General features: G+C 36.9%; 1 protein-coding gene across 2 annotated transcripts in view; it reads left to right on the top strand.

The window, feature by feature from the left end:
* The window catches only part of NSF (N-ethylmaleimide sensitive factor, vesicle fusing ATPase), a gene marked incomplete at its 5' end in the record, with an annotated part of 157261 nt that overhangs the window by 22586 nt on the left and 120114 nt on the right, over positions 1 to 14561 (top strand). For both annotated transcript variants that reach the window (XM_082678887.1, XM_082678888.1), the window contains 3 exons: positions 2716 to 2801; positions 4745 to 4844; positions 7173 to 7212. In XM_082678887.1, the coding sequence (XP_082535013.1) occupies positions 2716 to 2801; positions 4745 to 4844; positions 7173 to 7212 (226 nt within the window). The remainder of the gene's footprint in view (positions 1 to 2715; positions 2802 to 4744; positions 4845 to 7172; positions 7213 to 14561) is intronic.

Genomic DNA, 14561 nt, shown 5'->3' on the forward strand with positions numbered 1-14561 from the left:
TCTTCTCTTGTTGCGGAGCACGGGCTCTAGGCGCGCGGCCTTCAATAGTTGTGCCACGCAGGCTCAGTAGTTGTGGCTCGCGGACTCTAGAGCACAGGCTCAGTAATGGTGGCGCATGGGCTTAATTGCTCTGTGGCGTGTGGGATCTTCTCAGACCAGGGCTCAAACCCATGTCCCCTGCATTGGCAGGCGTATTCCTAACCACTGTGCCACCAGGGAAGCCCTAAATTTAGGGGTTTTTTGTTACTTGATTTTAATGGCCATCAAAGCATAGATAAGAATGGGGGAAATTTAGCTGTACTTTTGAAATTCCCCCAGATTGTGTACCATTTATGGAAATGTTTTATTGAAATGTGTGAAATGTGGTTGGTAAATTTCCATCTATTTTTCTTGCAGACTAATCAGAATGTATTGTACTTTTATAGTACTAATAAATGGGTTCAAAAATCATTGAAAAATCATTTAGATGATTTTTTTAAAGATTAGAAAAGTTTGCTTCTAACTTTTTAAAGCATGCAGATATGAGAGTTTTTATTTCTTGCTTGTTTTTAGGTAATATACATTGTTTTCAATAGCAGAATCGCTTAGCAATGGAAATGTTTCTAAGTAACCATTTTTGAAATGTGCTCTATTCGTTAGCACAAGTTATTTTTTACTTTTTGTTTTTGTTCATTTTTATCTTGTAGGAGCAAGGTGAATTTTTCTTTTCTTTTTCTTTCTTTTTTTAATATCTTATTGGTAGCACTTTACCTTTTGGTAACCAGTGAATCCCTATATGGTTTACCAAAAAAAAAAGATTTTACACTGCTTCCTGGCCTTTTACAGAGTGTAGGAAAGATTCTATATTGTAAAGGTCTTGTTTTGATAAAGTTGACCTCAGTGACATCATGAAGGACATGTGCACACTTTTGGCTCTGACTTGTATGCAGCAACAGTTTACCTGTGAATGAAACAGTGAACAACTTTCACTTAATGTGCTGTCTTTGTAACTTTATTCTGGAATTATTCTTTTTATTCCAGTCAAAACAGCCATTCCATCAGTGGTTACAGTTTTCCCATAACGCGTATTGTTTCATTTATAGTTTAGACTGTGTCTTTTTCACTACATCTTTCCTTTAGTGACTCGCAAAATTGTAGTTCTTGGTGTGTTTTGCAATTACCTAGCAAATCTTCTAAGATGAAAGAAATAACTATATTTTGATTCTACTATATAGCAGACCTCCTACACTCTATAACATGTCCTGATATCTTCAGCTCTTTAGAGTTTTCTAAGAGATTTTGGCTATCTTTACCAATAGAAGAATACTAGTTTGTCACCATTTTATTTTCCATGTATCATTTTAGTCATTTTTACTGTGGGTCATAGCTTCTTGTCTTTTCTCTCAGGAAACCTTAGCAGTTTCAACAGTTATTTAACTTTAATACAATGCTGTGAATTGCTAGATTCAATAGGATGTGACTTTAAACATAGGTGGAAAAATTAGAGAAGTTTATCTCTTGCTGTGAATACTGAATTTTTAAAGGCCTGGCAGATTATGAAGACTTTATTAGTGTCATTAGGTTATATTATTAGTGTCATTAGGTTATATCTTAAGGCAGAATATACACTTAGCATGGGGTTCATCTTTAATAAAAATGGGTATAAATAAATATAAATAGAAGAACTGATATTTTCTTCTTATACCCCAAAGGATTATCCAGCAAACCCTTCAGGTGCACATACCCCACTTTAGAGACCACTGCTCTGAACAACTGGGGTAGCTGTATTGAAACTAGCCTTTTATTAAAAACAAAAGCAAGGCAAAGAGTAATTTATTTTCCTCTATAAATTTGTATTTGGGAGACAAATTTAAGAAGAATCAGCTTTGGCTTGAGGTTTGAAGAGTGAGTACGTTAGTCATAAACAGACTATGAGTGTCATATTTCAATAACTAGGAAACCCTAGAGGATGGTGGAAGGATTATTGGTTACATACATTATATGAAGGAATGTTTTACTAGCAGCTGTTGATCAATGTTGATCAAAAGGACTGTTAATTGCTATTTTATTTTAAATATACCTGTAATTATTTTTGTTGGGAGGTATTTGGAAGATAGCTTTTCTTAGTCTATAGAAGAAATGGTTCATAGCCACTTGAGATCTCTTATGAGGAGATACTTTTTCAAATGTATTGAATTTACATCATTGCATTTTTATGTCAAAATCTTTTTTTTTTTTTTTTTGGAAGAAATGGAAAACCAACTCAAATAAGCTTGAGCAAAAAAGAGTTTATTGACTCAACCAACTTTCAGAACTGGTCTCAAGGGTTTTAACTTCGTTGTCAGGTCTGAGTCTCAAGGTGTCTGTCTGTGTCTCTGTCACCTTTGCTTTCTCTGCGATAGTTTTCTTCTTTTAGAGCAGAAAGGCTTCCTTCGTGTGGTGGTGATGCGAGGGAGAGTGCCTGTCTTCTAGCGCCTGTCTATATAAAGTCCCGTGGATGGGATAGTACTCTGTGTGATTGCACGTGTGCTGTGATTGGCAGGCCCACAGAAGCACGTGGAATGGGGAGGGAGCAGTTTCCGAAAGGCAGGGTTTATTGTTACCACAGAGTTAGGGGTCAAAAACAGTAAGCGTTTACTACAGGTGATGGGGAATAGCGGACAAGGAAGCATAAAATATTCTTTAAGAAAATAAAAGGTGACTTAATTTTATTTTCCTAATCATTGATTCTTACAGAGTATGCAAGCTGCAAGATGTCCTACAGATGAATTATCTTTAACTAACTGTGCAGTTGTGAATGAAAAGGATTTCCAGTCTGGCCAGTGAGTATCTGACTTTGTTTTCTTCTAACCTGCTAAATGGTATTTTAGAAACTTCTAGAGAGTCCGTATTTAATTAATTAATTTATTTTGGGAAACGTTTGAGTATACTTTTTTAATTCCTCTTGCTGAATTGGAAAATGGGAGATGAGAAAGAGTCATGTATTTACTGTATCAAATTTTGATAAATGTTTTCTAAATGATACATAGTTTTTTATATATGACTTTATTTTTCCATTGGTTTTCTTAGCAGAACTAAACATACTGGATATATGAATCATATATAGCGTAGTCATTAGGTTTTTGGCTTTGGGTCAGATTGTCTGAGTTTGGATCATGGTTCTGCCAATTATATACTGGGTGACCATGGGTAAGTTATATACCCTGACTGTGCCTCAGTGTCCTAATCTGTAAAATGGGGACGGTGGTACTATCTTCCTCAGGGTGTTTGTGAATATTGAGTTACACAAATAAAGCACTTAGAACAGAGTCTACCACATTAATAAGTCCTCAATAAATATTAGCTGTTTTGATCATTATTACTATGATAATCCAAGAGACATGAAAATTGGAAGATGCACAACAGTTGTAGAATCTTTACAAGCATTTTTCACTGTCATTTATTTTTAACTGATTCACATCACCATTGGCAGAACTTCTAAGTACCCTGCTACCAAGTTCATTGCCGTCCATGTGCTTCTAAGGTTGGTGGAGATAAGGACATGAAGGGGCTGTTCCAGAAGGCAGACTAGGGAAATGAGGAAGGAAGTGGGATTTTAACTGAGCCTTTTTCTGTTTCTAAAGCTATCTGAGAAATACATGAGTTTCACAGGGTTAGAACTGCTAATCATCTGTGGTTTTCCGCTTCAGAGTAAAGGGCTATACTACATAATTGTATTAACATTGTTTCCAGTCCTAAAAATTCTGTGATTCTAAGTTGAACATAGAACTTTCTACATATAAACTGCACTACAGACAATCAGTGTGAGAATATGCTTATGGAATACTTTTACGTGTTAGATGTTCACTGTACACATGAGGGGGTTACTTAAAGTATAGTAGATACAAGGAACTTGTGTCCTACTGACAAAACGATATGAAATATTAACCATATAGAATAGAAACATTAACCATTAATATTTTAGAAACATTAGAAACATTAACCATTAATATTTTAAAAATTATAGCATTCTAAAAGATAACTTTTAAAAAGATAGTGCTATTGTAGCAGAGTTTGAAGCTTCTATCTCACACACAGTCCTTGGTAGTTTCTTGGTATAGGAGATGACCATGAGATAACTATAGTTCATCTGTTTACAGGTAACTTCTGAGCAGGGTGAATTAGCACAAAATGCTTTGAAATAGTAAATATTGATATCTGTATGGAAGCTGATACATTTTGTGAAAATTTTTCATTTTTACCACCTTTTTAATATTACAGGCTGTTACTATTTCAACCTGTTGTGGGAATCTGCAAAGAGATTTAATGAATAGTCCTAAAAACTAACTTTTTTTTTGACTGCTATATCCTGGCTTTATTCTATCTTTGGTTCTCCTTCCTTTAGTCTAGTTAGAATGTGAAATAAGTCTCAGGAGAGGAAATTCATCTAATTTTTACTTAATATCAAGTAAATTACTGTCTTCAGTTTTATGTAAACTGGAAATGCAATGACGTTGAGGTTTTGGATGGTAGGTACTCTCTTGAACTTGGTCCTGATTCTGCTTGATGTCTGTTTGGCCTGAGGTGGTCCTTATTCCTGGAAAACGTTTTGAATTGCTGACAATTTTTGGAAATGAAATTTGTGGTCCTGTTTCTTCAGGACTCATATAATGCCATGTTTCCACCCAGTACTCATCAAACATCGTTTGTTGGAAATGAGCACATTTGGAATTGATGTTCTTTATTTCCTTTGATGTGGAGTATTGACTGTGTTTCTGTCCTTTAGGCACGTGATGGTTAGGACCTCCCCCAACCACAGGTACACGTTTACACTGAGGACCCACCCATCTGTGGTTCCAGGGAGCATTGCATTCAGCTTACCTCAGGTAACTCAGGAATCTATTCTCTTCTATTCTTGAAAGTCGTAGAAGAATCAATTCATTTTAAAGCCAGCTGTGTCACACTGTAACTGTATTGATTCATATTGAGGAAAACCATCTAGGTATTATGTAAGGAAGTAAAAGATATATTCTTAATTGCCAATTTTTACTGTGTCTACCTTTTATTGCCTTGACTTTTTCCCCCTAATTTAAAAGAATTCTGCAGTGATATCAACTATCAAAGTGTCAAGTTATTTTAATGTTAGCTCACGGGGTAACAGAAAATGTATAAAATATATAAAAATAGCATTTACTTCTGAAATTGACATCTAATAGTGATTTTAAAATGCAATGATGTTAGGCTAAAGAATATGATATGAGTAGCTGTTATCTCAAATTACAACCTAACTTGCTGGGCTTCTGTAATAAGTGAAAGGATTATGATTACATTTATAACCGTTGGTGGATTCTATGGAGGGGAAATTGCCTAGCACTATTGCAGGCACATAATATATAATGTAGGAGCATCGCCAGTAGGAGTCTGTATCCTTTCCTCCCTTGTCACCTTACTCATGCTGCTGGTCCCCAGTCCTAAACGATGCAAATGCAACCTTTACCTCCTTGTAGTATGCTAATAAGCATTGATTTCTGCCCTCCCACACCTGGAGGTTTAGGGAAGGAGATCAAACACTTGTTAGGGAACTATTAAAGATCTCTTGAATCCCTCAAAAATTATGGGAAGTGTTCACTCACTGTTCCCTTTTTCTCTGTTCAGATGCCTCTCCAATATCAGGACTACCTTTCGCATTTGCTTCTTATAGATCAAAGGTTTGGAATATTCTAGAGTTAACCAGCTTTTACAGAGCTGCATTTGAGATTCTGCTGGCCAGAAATGGGGTTTCTAACTATTTTTCCTTGTCTCTGCTTTAAAAAAATTTTCCCAACATTTACTCTAGGCCAAGTGCTATTCTAAGTGCTTTTGCCTGTGTTCACTCGTTTAATTCTCTTAACAACCCCAAATGATAGATACTGTTATTATCGTCCTTGAGGCTGTCTCTGGGTGTAGAACCTAATTATGGCTGCTTTGTGACCCAAAGTCTGGGCTTAACCAGTATGCTACTAAATTTCCAGTTGGCCAGAAGTGGGATAGGGTACTACAGAAGAGAGAGGTGAAGGGTGGAGAGGTGGTAAGAAAGCTGGAAGGTAGAGCACTTGTTGCACATATTCAAAACGCAGCATCTTCTTAACTACCCACCACAAAATCCACAAAGTTCAGATGAGTAGACAAACTTTTGATTTCCAGTCAAAAATTATTTTTCTCACTGTTCTTTGGAGTTTTGTCAGTAACTGCTAATTTTGAATCTATACCAAGCCAGTCTTGAATTCCTGCCTGAACACAGTCTGTCCTGCTTCCATACATTCTTGCCAGTCAGTACTGGAGAGAAGCTAAAGCCAAATGCCTGACACTCTTTTGGCTAGTACACAAAGAATAGTCATGACCATCTAATGATTTGAATCCCTGCTTGGGTTTCAGTATAGATTATCTGATAAGTTTTAATTTAGTTTTCATGAATTGAACGTCTTTCTTTTTGTGCTACTGTATCAAACAGTATAACTATCCACAGTACATTTAGAACGCTGGAATATCTGATACTATGAAGTCTTTCAGGAGCATTATATTGTGCAAAGGAGCATCCTATTCAGTGGTGCCAGCTTTACTGTAAAAAGGCAAGCTTTATATGTTTTGAGGATAGATGTTCAGGCATAAATAAACTATAGCATATGTTTCCTAGGGTGGCTGTAACAAAGTACCACAAACTGGGTGGCTTAAAACAACAGAAATGTATTCTCTCACAGTTCTGAAGGCTGGAAGTGTGAAGTCAAGGTGTTAGCAGGGCCAGGCTCTCTCTGAAGGCACTAGGGAAAAATCTGTTCCGTGCTTAGCTTCTGGTGTTGCAGACAGTCCTTGATGTTCATTGACTGGTAGATATATCACTTCAGTCTCTGCCTTCATTGTCACATGACTTTCTCCCCGTATGCTGTGTCTTTTTCTTATAAGGAAGCCATATTGGGTTAGGGTCTACCTTAATTCGATATGACCTCATCTTACCTTGATAATCATCTGCAAAGACCCTATTTCCAAATATGGTCACATTCACAGGTGTCGGGAGCTAAGACTTCAACATATTGTTTTGTGGGATACAATTCAACACTTAACAGCCATGTTTTGGTCTGGGAACGTGTTAATGAAATGCAAAGAAATCCTCTTTTCCTCATTTCTCTAATTTTGATTGATTTTGTGTTAAGTGTCTTTTTGTCTCTCTTATCTTACAGCGTAAATGGGCTGGACTTTCTATTGGGCAAGAAATAGAAGGTAGGTATATTTTTTAGCTACCTGAGGTAGATTTTCTTTATGATTTTCTCATAGTTATAGATATCTGTACAATTTTCTGTTACTTCTCAGGCCATTACACTTTCATCCATATTACAGTTAGGTCTATGAGAATGGAAAGTAAATCGTTATGGAACCTACCTCTTTATCTACTTGTTATTCTATCTGGAAATTACAGTCTAGTAGGGAAAGGAATATCCACATGTTCATACCTCACAGAAGATGTACAAGGTAAATTTGTGCACAAATATTACCTTTAGGAGCTCTTTGTAAAAGTGCTAAGATGGAGCAGGAGTGGATGAATTGATTGGAAAATTAGCCAGAGAAATCTTTCTAGGCACTGGAATTTTGAGCATGATTATGAAGTAGGGGAAAAGCATGACATGATAGAGACAAGGAAGAAAGACTCTTAAGATGAGACATAACATAAATAAAAGGCATTGAGTTGGAAGCAAGCAAATCATAGGCAGTGCTCATAAGTATGTTTGTCTGACTGAAATGATTTGCCTGAATGGATTGTATTAAGTGATTAGAGTAGAGTGTGAAGTTAGTGGAGGGCCTAGAAGTACATACTGAGATTTTTGGATTTTACACAAAGACACTTAGAGCTCCTGAGAATTTCTGAACGAGCCCAACAAAATCCTACCTTTAGAAAATTCTAGTATCATTGTGGAGTCTAGTGAGGAGTGAGGAGAATTCAGGAGTGAAGGAAAATAGCTGGGAGGTTATTTGACTTGCCTAGAATTAAGCTGAATAGGACTTGGTGAAATTATGGCTATGGAAAATTTTTTTAAAAGTCAAAGTTATGTTGAAGAGGAATAATTGGTATTACATGGTGATTCCATTTTACTGTATACTGAGATATGTTTCCTAATGTCTTTGTTTGGAAAGATAAATATGATTTAGGGTAAGGAGAAGAAAGGGTGACAATACTTAAGAAAACAATGCACTTTTTAAAATGAAATGTGTTATAAAGTCATCATAGTTCATTAGGGAAGGGCATGGAAGGCAACTTATGACTTCAGGGGGAAAAAAAGACTAAACCACTTGTGGTTTATAAACTAAGGAGCTAATAAGTAAAAACTGGGATTGTTAGTTAGGCATTGTGGCAAAGTTGGGAAAATGGAGTATGAGTCTTTTTGTCAGGTAATTTCATGTCAACTTAATGGGTTCAGTAGGGGGAGAAAAGAAAATGCAAGTGTGATTAAGTCAGCTTTTTTTTCTGCCAGCTTTTAAGACCTAAAAAAAAATCATATTTATGGAAATGTTACAAAAATAATACAGAGAATTCTTATGTACTACTTTTACCCAGATTCACTAATTGTCATTTTTTAAAATCATTTTTTCTCTCTGTCCTTACTCTCTCTCTCTCTCTCTGTACGTACACACACACACACACACACACACACACACACACACACACACACACACACACACACACACACACACACACACACACACACACCCCTGCACACACCCATTTTTTTCCTGAACATTTAAGGTTACGTTGCAGAAATCATTCCTCTTTACCTCTAATACTTTAGTGTGTGTTTCTTAAGAAAAAAGATGTGCTCGTAATAGTGATCAAATTCAGGAAACTTTGAAACTTTAATCTATAGTTCATATTCCAATTTTGTTAATTGTCCCAATTATCTCCTTTATAGTATTTTTCCCCTTCAGTGTGGGATCCAGTTCAGGATCGTGTATTGCATTTAGTCATCATTTCTCTAATGTTCAGTTTTCTTTCCTTTCACGATGGTGACTTTTTTTTTTTTTTTTTGTGGTACGCGGGCCTCTCACTGTTGTGGCCTCTCCCGTTGCGGAGCACAGGCTCCGGACGTGCAGGCTCAGCGGCCATGGCTCACGGGCCCAGCCGCTCCACGGCATGTGGGATCTTCCCGGACCGGGGCATGAACCCGTGTCCCCTGCATCGGCAGGCAGACTTTCAACCACTGTGCCACCAGGGAAGCCCGATGGTGACATTTTTGAAGAATACATTTGTATAACGGGGAGTTGTTGGTCGCAGGGTACAATGTTTCAGTTTTGCAAGATAAATTAGTTCTGGAGATCTAGTTACAGCGTGATGACAGTAGTTAACAATACTGTGTTGGATAGTTAAAATTTGCTAATAGGGTAGATTTAAGTGTTCTCATCACACACACACACACGCACATGGAAAGAAGATGGTTCATGTGCACTGAGGAGATATATTCTCTGTTATCAGCGTGTACTGTTTGCTGTGTATCCATAAGCTCTACTTTATTGATCTTGCTGTTTAGATCTTCTATATTCTTACTTATTTTTGGTCACTTGACCTGTCTTGCACTGAGAATGGTGTGTTAAAATCTACTATTATTAGTGTTTTTCTACTTTTCCTTGCATCTCCTGTCATTTCTACTTTACACAGTACTTTCTGTGTTATTTGGTATGTAGATATTCATAACTGTTATATTTTTATTGTGAATTATGCCTTTTTGCATTATAAAGTATCCTTTTTAATCTTGTTTAATGTGTTTTGAATTATATTTTGATATTAGGATCATAATCCCTGCTTTTTTATTGTTTTTAATTTGCTCAAAATACCTTTCCCCATCTCTTAACTTTTAGCCGTTTTGAATCACTGTTTTAGATGTGTCTGTTGTATACAACGTAGAGTTGGATTTTGCTTTATGAACTAATTTGAAGATCTTTTTCTTTTAATAGGTTTGTTAAGCCCATTCTCAGTTATTGATATGACTGCTTTGTTCTCTATTCCTTCATTTTTTATTTTTTTTGCGGTACGCGGGCCTCTCACTGCTGTGGCCTCTCCTGCTGCGGAGCACAGGCTCCAGACTCGCAGGCCCAGTGGCCATGGCTCATAGGCCTAGCTCCTCTGTGGCATGTGGGATCCTCCCTGACCGGGGCACGAACCTGCGTCCCCCACATCGGCAGGCGGACTCTCAACCACTGCGCCACCAGGGAAGCCCTCAATTCCTTCATTTTATGCTTTAGTTGTATTTATGTGGTGAGTCCTCTTTGCTATTTTTTTTATGTTTACTTTTAATTTTTTCTTATTAGTCATCCATTTTATACACATCAGTGTATACATGTCAATCCCAATCGCCCAATTCATCACACCACAACCCTCACCCCCTGCCGCTTCCCCCCTTGGTGTCCATACGTTTGTTCTCTACATCTGTGTCTCAGTTTCTGCTCTGCAAACTGGTTCATCTGTACCATTTTCTAGGTTCCACATATATGCGTTAATATACGATATTTGTTTTGCTCTTTCTGACTTACTTAACTCTGTATGACAGTCTCCAGATGCATCCACATCTCTATAAATGACCCAATTCCTTTCCTTTTTATGGCTGAGTAATATTCCATTGTATATATGTACCATATTTTCTTTATCCATTCGTCTGTCAGTGGGCATTTAGGTTGCTTCCATGACCTGGCTATTGTAAATAGTGCTGTAAGGAAAATTGGGGTGCATGTGTCTTTTTGAATTATGGTTTTCTCTGGGTATATGCCCAGTAGTGGGATTGCTGGGTCATATGGTAATTCTATTTTTAGTTTTTTAAGGAACCTCCATACTGTTCTCCATAGTGGCTGTATCAACTCACATTCCCACCAACAGTGTAAGAGGGTTCCTTTTTCTCCATACCCTCTCCAGCATTTGTTGTTTGTAGATTTTCTGATGATGCCCATTCTAACTGGTGTGAGGTGATACCTCATTGTAGTTTTGATTTGCATTTCTCTAATACTTAGTGATGTGCTTCTTGGCCATCTGTATGTCTTCTTTGGAGAAATGTCTATTTAGGTCTTCTGCCCATTTTTGGATTGGGTTGTTTGTTTTTTTAATATTGAGCTGCATGAGCTGTTTATATATTTTGGAGATTAATCCTTTGTCTGATGATGCATTTGCAAATATTTTCTCCGATTCTGAGGGTTGTCTTTTCGTCTTGTTTATGGTTTCCTTTGCTGTGCAAAAGCTTTTAAGTTTCATTAGGTCCCATTTGTTTATTTTTGTTTTTATTTCCATTACTTTAGGAGGTGGATCAAAAAAGATCTTGCTGTGATTTATGTCAAAGAGCGTTCTTCCTATGTTTTCCTCTGAGAGTTTTATAGTGTCCGATCTTACATTTAGGTGTCTAACCCATTTTGAGTTTATTTTTGTGTATGGTGTTAGGGAGTGTTCTAATTTCATTCTTTTACATGTAGCTGTCCAGTTTTCCCAGCACCACTTATTGAAGAGACTGTCTTTTCTCCATTGTATATCCTTTCCTCCTTTGTCATAGATTAGTTGACCATAGGTGCGTGGGTTTATCTCTGGGCTTTCTGTCCTGTTCCATTGATCTATATTTCTGTTTTTGTGCCAGTACCATATTGTCTTGATTACTGTAGCTTTGTAGTATAGTCTGAAGTCAGGGAGTCTGATTCCTCCAGCTCCATTTTTTTCCCTCAAGACTGTTTTGGCTATTCGGGGTCTTCTGTGTCTCCATACAAATTTTAAGATTTTTTATTCTAGTTCTGTAAAAGATGCCACTGGTAATTTGATAGGGATTGCATTGAATCTGTAGATTGCTTTGGGTAGTATGGTCATTTTCACAATATTGATTCTTCCAATCCAAGAACATGGTATATCTGTCCATCTGTTGATATCACCTTCAATTTCTTTCATCAGTGTCTTATAATTTTCTGCATTACAAGTCGTTTGTCTCCTTAGGTAGGTTTATTCCTAGGTATTTTATTCTTTTTATTGCATTGGTAAATGGAACTGTTTCCTTAATTTCTCTTTCAGATTTTTCATCATTAGTGTATAGGAATGCAAGAGATTTCTGTGCATTAATTTTGTATCCTGCAACCTTATCAAATTCATTGATTAGCTCTAGTAGTTTTCTGGTGGCATCTTTAGGATTCTCTATGTATAGTATCATGTCATCTGCACACAGTGACCGTTTTACTCTTATCCAATTTGTATTCCTTTTATTTATTTTTCTTCTCTGATTGCTGTGTCTAAGACTTCCAAAACTATGTTGAATAATAGTGGTGATAGTGGACATCCTTGTCTTGTTCCTGATCTTAGAGGAAATGCCTTCAGTTTTTCACCATTGAGAATGATGTTTGCTGCGGGTTTGTTGTATATGGCCTTTATGATGTTGAGGTAGGTTCCCTCTATGCCCACTTTCTGGAGAGTTTTTATTATAAATGGGTGTTGAATTTTGTCAAAAGCTTTTTCTGCATCTATTGAGATATGGTTTTTATCCTTGAATTTGTTAATATGGCATATCGCATTGATTGGTTTGTGTATATTGAAGATTCCTTGCATCCCTGGGATAAATCCACTTGATCATGGTGTATGATGCTTTTAATGTGTTGTTGGATGCTGTTTGCTAGTATTTTGAGAATTTTAGCATCTATATTCATCAGTGATATTGGTCTGTAATTTTCTTTTTTTGTAGTATCTTTGTCTGGTTTTGGTATAAAGGTGATGGTGGCCTCGTAGAATGAGTTTGGGAGTTTTCCTTCCTCTGCAATGTTTTGGAAGAGTTTGAGAAGGATTGGTGTTAGCTATTCTCTACATGTTTGATAGAATTCACTTGTGAAGCCATCTGGTCCTGGATTTTTGTTTGTTGGAAGATTTTTTTTTTTTTTTTTTTTTGCGGTACGCGGGCCTGTCACTGTTGTGGCCTCTCCCGTTGCGGAGCACAGGCTCCGGACACGCAGGCTCAGCGACCATGGCTCACGGGCCCAGCCGCTCCGCGGCATGTGGGATCTTCCCAGACCGGGGCACGAACCCGCGTCCCTTGCATCGGCAGGCGGACTCTCAACCGCTGCGCCACCAGGGAAGCCCCTGTTGGAAGATTTTTAATCACAGTTTCAATTTCATTACTTGTGATTGGTCTGTTCATATTTTCTGTTTTTTCCTGGTTCAGTCTTGGAAGGTTATACCTTTCTAAGAATTTGTCCATTTCTTCCAGGTTGTCCATTTTATTGGCATAAAGTTGCTTGTAGTAATCTCTTAGGATGCTTTGTATTTCTGCGGTGTCTGTTGTAACTTCTCCATTTTCATTTCTAATTTTATTGAATTGAGTCCTCTCCCTCTTTTTCTTGATGAGTCTGGCAAATGGTTTATCAGTTTTGTTTATCTTAAAGAACCAGCTTTTAGTTTTATTGATCTTTGCTATTGTTTTCTTTGTTTCTATTTCATTTATTTCTGCTCTGATCTTTGTGATTTCTTTCATTCTGCTAACTTTGGGTTTTGTTTGTTCTTTCTATAGTTCCTTTACGTGTAAGGTTAGATTGTTTATTTGAGATTTTTCTTGTTTCTTGAGGTAGGCTTGTATAGCTATAAACTTCCCTTAGAACTGCTTTTGCTGCATCCCATAGGTTTTGGATCATCGTGTTTTCATTGTCATTTGTCTCTAGGTATTTTTTGATTTTTTCAGTGTTCTCTTGGTTATTTAGTAACATATTGTTTAGCCACCATGTGCTTGTGTTTTTTACGTTTTATTCCCTGTAATTGATTTCAAATCTCATAGCATTGTGGTCAGAAAAGATGCTTGATATGATTTCAGTTTTCTTAAATTTACTGAGGCTTGATTTGTGACCAAAGTTGTGATCTATCCTGGAGAATGTTCCATGCACACTTGAGAAGAAAGTATAATCTACTGTTTTTGGATGGAATGTCCTATAAATATTAAGTAAATCTATCTGGTCTATTGTGTCATTTAAAGCTTGTGTTTCCTTATTAATTTTCTGTTTCGATGATCTGTCCATTGGTGTAAGTGAGGTTTTAAAGTCCCCCACTGTTATTGTGTTAATGTCGATTTCCTCTTTTAGATCTGTCAGCAGTTGCCTTATGTATTGAGGTTCTCCTATGTTGGGTGCATATATATTTATAATCGTTATATCTTCTTCTTGGATTGATCCCTTGATCATTACGTAGTGTCCTTCCTTGTCTCTTGTAACATTCTCTATTTTAAAGTCTATTTTATCTGATATGAATATTGCTACGCCAGCTTTCTTTTGATTTCCATTTGCATGGAATATCTTTTTCCATCCCCTCACTTTCAGTCTGTATGTGTCCTTAGGTCTGAAGTGGGTCTCTTGTAGACAGCATATATATGGGTCTTGTTTTTGTATCCATCCAGCGAGCCTGTGTCTTTTGGTTGGAGCATTTAATCCATTCACGTTTAAGGTAATTATCAATATGTATGTTCCTATTAACATTTTTTTATTTGTTACGGGTTTGTTTTTGTAGGTCCTTTTCTTCTCTTGTGTTTCCCACTTAGAGAAGTTCCTTTAGCATTTGTTGTAGAGTTGGTTTGGTGGTGCTGAATTCTCTT

Source organism: Grampus griseus (genome assembly GCF_964374135.1).
Source record: "Grampus griseus genome assembly, chromosome: 20".
NCBI classification, from domain to species: Eukaryota; Metazoa; Chordata; class Mammalia; order Artiodactyla; family Delphinidae; genus Grampus; species Grampus griseus.